The 6,337-nt window shown below is 36.5% G+C and overlaps 1 protein-coding gene across 2 annotated transcripts in view; it reads right to left on the reverse strand.

Moving 5' to 3' along the window:
- Nucleotides 1–2,959: 2,959 nt before the first annotated feature.
- The window catches only part of LOC107746526 (myosin-binding protein H-like), a 36,599-nt gene continuing 33,221 nt past the window's right edge, over nt 2,960–6,337 (reverse strand). For both annotated transcript variants that reach the window (XM_016560766.1, XM_016560765.1), the window contains 2 exons: nt 3,444–3,491; nt 2,960–3,189 (listed from right to left, as the gene is read on the reverse strand). In XM_016560766.1, the coding sequence (XP_016416252.1) occupies nt 3,480–3,491 (12 nt within the window). In that variant the 3' untranslated portion in view covers nt 2,960–3,189; nt 3,444–3,479. The remainder of the gene's footprint in view (nt 3,190–3,443; nt 3,492–6,337) is intronic.

The raw sequence follows: 6,337 nt of genomic DNA on the forward strand, positions 1-6,337 counted from the left end.
ATTTCTGCTGCATTGAAGGTTCACAGAAGCATTTCTGCTGCATTGAAGGTTCACAGAAGCATGTAGTCTCTGTTACCCTTAATGGAAGAAGTCTGAAACAACCAGGACTCTTCCTAGCGCTGGCCTCCTGGCCAAACTGAGCAACTGATGGAGAAGGGCCTTGTACAGTCATGACCAAAAGTTTTGGCAGTGACATACATTTTGTTTTGAAAAGTTTGCTGCTTCAGTATTTGTGGTTTATTTTACCACATGTTTCTATGGTATACTGAAAAATAATGATAATCATATCATAAGTTTAAAGGCTTTTATTGGCAAAAAATATAATGAGTCAATATTTACAGTCTTGACCCTTGTTTTTCATAACCTCTGCAGTTCGCTCTGGCGTGCTGGATATTAGCTTCTGGGCCAAATCCTGACAGATGGCGATCCATTCTCGCCTTAGTTCTCGGAGTTGATCACAATTTGTGGGCTTCTGCTTGTCCACTCGCCTTTTGAGGACTGACCACAGGTTCTCAATGGTTTTTTTTTGGCCAATGAAGCTTTTAGCAATTCTTTAAAATGCATCTGATCTTCACAATAATCTAGAAACATCACTGCAACACTCCACCGATCTGGGCTTTATGGCGGTGTGGCCAAACTCAATCCTCTCCTCAGTGAAGACACAAGAAAACCCACTTGGAATTTGCAAAAAAGCACCTAAAGGACCCTCAGACTGTGAGAAACGAGATTATCTGGTCTGATGAACCTCAATTCCAAGCATCATGTTTGAAGGAAACCAGCTCTGCTCATCACCTGCAGAGTACCATCCCAAAAGTAAAGTGTGCTGGTAGCAGCCTCATGTTTTTCAGCGGCAGGGACTGAGTGACTCGTCAGAGTAGAAGAAAAGCTCAATGCACCAAAATATTAAGATAGCCTTAATGAAAACCTAGTCCAGAGCATTCAGAACTGTGCAGAAGGTTCACCTAACACTCGATGGCTGCTCTGTCAAGTGTTCGCCATCAGTTAGGAATCTGGGTGTGCTATTTCGTGCAATCTTTCATTTGAAAGCCACATCTCTAGCATTTGTAAAACCACATTTTCCACCTTAAAAATGTATCTAAATTATGACAACACCAATGTCTCAATGTCAAATGCAGAAAAGTTAATTCATGCGTTCATGACCTTAGGGCTAGATTACTCTAATGCTTTACTGGGTGGTCACCTTGCACACTTAATAAACTCCAGCTGCTCCAAAATGCAGCAGCTAGAGTTCTTACTACAACCAGGAAGTATGATCATATTAGCCTGGTTCTGTTAACACAGCATTGGCTCACTATAAAACCATTGCATATATTTTAAAATCCTGCTGATTATTTACAAAGCTCTTATAAGTAATGGAGCGATCTCTTATCGCATTATAGTACTTCACATATATTGCAGTCTCAAAATTCTGGCCAACTGATAAAACCTAGAATATCAAAATCAACTTTGGGTGGTAGATCCTTTTCCTGATTAGTCCCTGGAATGATCATTTTCCTACTTGCCACCTTAACTCTTAAAACTTCCTAGCATTGTTCGGAAGGCATACATACTATGTCAGTTTAAGAAACAGCCCTGAATGTCAGTGGAGACTGTGACAACTAGACAAGCCCCTGAGAAGTCCTCATCGACATGATTGCCATCGACACAGACCCTCAGTGACCACGAGAACCAGCCAAGTCCTCTGCACAGCCCCCGCGGTCAGCTTCGATTCCGTCACCATGCAATGTATTCTAAACACACCATTTTGGTTCATTTGATCAGAGGAGAACAGCTTGACTTGACTTAATTGTTGTTGTCATATTAAATATTTACATATATAATTTTTGTAAGGCTCTAATTGATGTATGTGCCAAAGGGAAGTTTTTTTTGTTCTGTACTTCATATATTTTATAGAACTTAATAAATTATCTGTTGTCAATACAACAAATTAATTTTTAATCGTTCAGTCATATTTAATCTTTCACAGATGTGTGTCATAGGGAAAATAATTTTGCGTAGTGATTCTGTATTAAACCTTATGACCAGAGCTAATTTGTCACCATTGTTAATCAAGAGACAGAGTGATAGTTTAGAGCATATCTTAAATTCCACAATATCAGCGAAAGTTGAATATCACACTATTAGTAGTCTATGACTAATGGTGCATATTGTCACCAGTGTTCTTAGTAAATGAAAGTAAAAGTAAAAGCTTGTTCAAAAATCTATTTAAAACCTTTGATTGGGCAGATAAGACCACATATGTGACCCTGGACCACAAAAACCAGTCTTAAGTGTCAATTTTCCAAAATTGAGATTTATACATCATAAGCTTTCCGTTGATGTATGGTTTGTTAGGATTGGACAATATTTGGCCGAGATGCAACTATTTGAAAATCTGGAATCTGAGGGTGCAAAAAAATCTAAATATTGAGAAAATTGCCTTTAAAGTTGTCCAAATGAAGTTCTTAGCAATGCATATTACTAATCAAAAATAAAGTTTTAATATATTTACAGTAGGACATTTATAAAATATCTTCATGGAACATGATCTTTACTTAATATCCTAATGATTTTTGGCATAAAAGAAAAATCAATAATTTTGACCCATACAATGTATTTTTGGCTATTGCTACAAATATACCCCAGCGACTTAAGACTGGTTTTGTGGTCCAGGGTCACATATGACATATTTAAACCTGTCCATGCCACTGTTTCGTCTATTAATTCAACCATCCTGCTGGTTTATCAGAAACAGACCAATGATGACCGCATATGATGCAGACCTCAGGCCTTTTGAAAACATCTCTGTTTAATTTTAACATAGAATAAGATTCATGTTCACTGCAGCATTATATCCAATGAGAAAATCAAAAACGGCACAATATATCCTTTATCATTTACACTATTATATATCATTTCAAAAATATAGTGAGTTTGTTCTTTTATTGGAAACACTCAATTACAACAAGGGATTTTAGGAATAAACTACAGTGACATCTGAAATACATGCAACAATATAAAACTAAAAAGTCTCTTTTTAGCTCACTGATATGGTGTTGCTACTTTGAAGCAAAATGGGAACCAATCCAAAATTTCTTAGATTTTGTTGAAATAATTAATCACAGAAGCAAGTCAGAGTCTTCATTAGTGTGCACACATCAGCTCATCCTCCCACACCACTGTAAACATCTACAACAGAAAGAGAGAAGAAAGTGTGTCAGATACCAGGAAACTCCATTACCCAGAATTGATCTGTTAAACTGCACCATATGCACTGAATAGGTGTGGCACTTGTGGTCACAGAGACATACCACATATTGACATTACTAATAGTTAAGGCATGCTTTTATAGTATTCAGCATCAGGACACAAGTATTACAGTACAGATGATCCAAAATGAAGATGCTTTATGGGATAAACAGGTAAACTGTATCTTTTCTCACCATTGTCATTCTACAGAATTGTGTTGCTGCTGCTCCTCAACAGGAGAACTGCAAAAGACAAAGACTGATTTGAGATCATTACATCAATCTTTACAAGTATTTGTCCCATTTTCAAGACTAAACGTACAGCAATAACCAAATTACTAGACACAATAACCATTTATCATGGGGCATGAATGATACCTGGAATCATGTGACTTATAGAGGGGAGAAGTACTGGTACTTGATGTGATGGGTTTCCTATAGCCAACTTAAAATGGCTCTTTTGACTTGAGTAAACAATGGCACAGTATAGTGCAAAGTATATACACACACACACACACATATATATATATATATATATATATATATATATGTGTATACATACAGTACAGCTGAGCATCTTTCAATACTCCATCCACTTGTTAAGTATGACGTCAAGCGTCACCATTTCCAGGTCCAAAAGCAGATGCCAAAAGCAAGCAACAGGTGCTAATATACAGTACAGTACACTCACAGTACACTCTTCATATCGAAATCTCAGACAGCCAGACAATGATTCACCTTTCCACACATCATCCCTCCCCACACCTTACTGATTTTAACCAAGAACACTTATAAAAGTGTCTTCGATGCCTTTTCACCTCTTCAGTTTCCTTGTGGACAAACTAATTAAGCTCAAAGTATATTTCCTTTTCATGTGTACACTAGGGTATTTATAAAGTGCATGAGACATACATTTTGCCATTAGTATAGTATGGTGAAATCTGTAGCCTATGTGTGTAACCCAATTTTTCTAACCGTGTATACTTTAGTTTGTGGAGTATACTTTCAAAAGCTCCTTGTTCAGTTTGCTTGTGTTAAGTGTTTGCATCAAAACTGAAGTATATTTAGGGCTTTAATACTTAAGGCACACATATGTGCTGAGCGTACAGAGTACATGAGGTTTAAAAAAATCTGGCTGCGTATGTACAGTACACACATACCATGCTAATCAAGAAATGTGTCACACAGACTGTATGCAAAGATGCATTTCCAAATTGTCCTCTATCCATAGTATTGCTTTCCGCAGTTAAAAGTTCTCTAGTCTGAATGAAATATGAATATAAATACAAGAGGAGATGGACTTTTTGCTGAAGGAAGCATTATTATGGATTATGGAGTTGTAGTTTAGACAGAAGAAACGGATTGAAGTATAAAATGTCTTAATGATGGATTTGTTTCTTACAAACACACAGCTTTTCACTTCACAAGATGTTAATTTATTGGAGAGGTGTGGGTTACTTGTGGATTATTGTGATGTTTTTATCAGCTGTTTGGACTCTCATTCATTCGGCACCCATTCACTGCAGAGGATCCATTGATGAGCAAGTGATATAATGCTACATTTCTCCAAATCTGATGAAGAAACAAACTCATGTACATCTTGGATGGCCTGAGGGTGAGTAAATTTTCATTTTTGGGTGAAATGTTCCTTTAAACATAATTACCACAAGGATGTGGGTTTTACATGCTTGATAAATTACCACAGTCTTTCTTATTTAACAACTTCAAAATTCATGTTTGGGGCCTGGTTATTTGCACAATACATGTTTAATTTAAAAACTCGTTACTTTGTAGTTTTAAGATATTTTGTGAAACTTAGTGTGTCTTTGGGGGCTGATCGTCAAGTAAAAAAAAGTATACTACTGTATTTTTTTCTATACATTTATTCTTACAGCTCCTAGGGTTTACATGTTGCATAAATGTTCCTTTAAACATAATTACCACAAGGATGTGGGTTTTACATGCTTGATAAATTACCACAGTCTTTCTTATTTAACAACTTCAAAATTCATGTTTGGGGCCTGGCTATGTGTAATTTGCACAATACATGTTTAATTTAAAAACTCGTTACTTTGTAGTTTTAAGATATTTTGTGAAACTTAGTGTGTCTTTGGGGGCTGATCGTCAAGTAAAAAAAAGTATACTACTGTATTTTTTTCTATACATTTATTCTTACAGCTCCTAGGGTTTACATGTTGCATGTACTGTATGTTAAACAAACACAAATCTTTCGGTGCTTGGAAACCAAACATGTGGTCTCAATTTAAGGTGTTGTCCAGCAGTGTGTTTCTGTCAGAACAGAAGTCATAGTGATGTGCTGCGTTCCGTTCTAAGGGCACAGTTTCATTTTTAGCCCACACAGCCACTAACAGACACTCTGGCCTCTTTGAGTGGGAGCGGCTACATTCTCAGTTTGCAGGATCCACCATGTAAGAGAGTCTCACGGCTGCCGTCACATGTCAGAAACTCACTGATAGGCAAGTCAGACACACAAAGTGTACAAACAGATGTCACTCTTCCACAATGTTTCGTCAGGTTGTTTTATGTGGGTTCCCACCTCAGGTTTCTGTATTTTGTCAGTTGAAGAATATTACATGCGACATTATGTATGTGAGTTTGGTATAGTTGCATGTTGCAAATGAACCAAGCCTAAATCTATATAAAGACAAAAAAAAAAAAAACACTGAGGTTAATGTGAGTTTCTGTCTCCTGTCTGGTGTTTAAAACCATAACTATTTACTGTCATTTAAACCTGATGCTGCTCATGCCTTTCATAGATATGAGTGGTGAAACAGTGAAACCTTCATGAAAGCTCAGTGTGCATTCAACAGGATTTACAGACCTTTTAAAAACCATGTTACTACATAACAGACATGCTTTTGATGCACATCTAGAATTGTGGGATCAGCCATTCAGAGTTATTTGAGTATACAACTGTCACTGCATATACTGATATGAAGGCAAGTAATATTATTGCATTTTTTTTTACCATCAGTGCTATTTATTTATTTACAGCTGCAGTGCGACCATAATTACTGCAATGCAATAATCATTTAATTTTTTTGTATTATCTTAAAAATATGAAATAA

This window comes from Sinocyclocheilus rhinocerous, unplaced genomic scaffold (assembly GCF_001515625.1).
Source record: "Sinocyclocheilus rhinocerous isolate Xijiao unplaced genomic scaffold, SAMN03320098_v1.1 scaffold980, whole genome shotgun sequence".
Lineage (NCBI taxonomy): Eukaryota > Metazoa > Chordata > Actinopteri > Cypriniformes > Cyprinidae > Sinocyclocheilus > Sinocyclocheilus rhinocerous.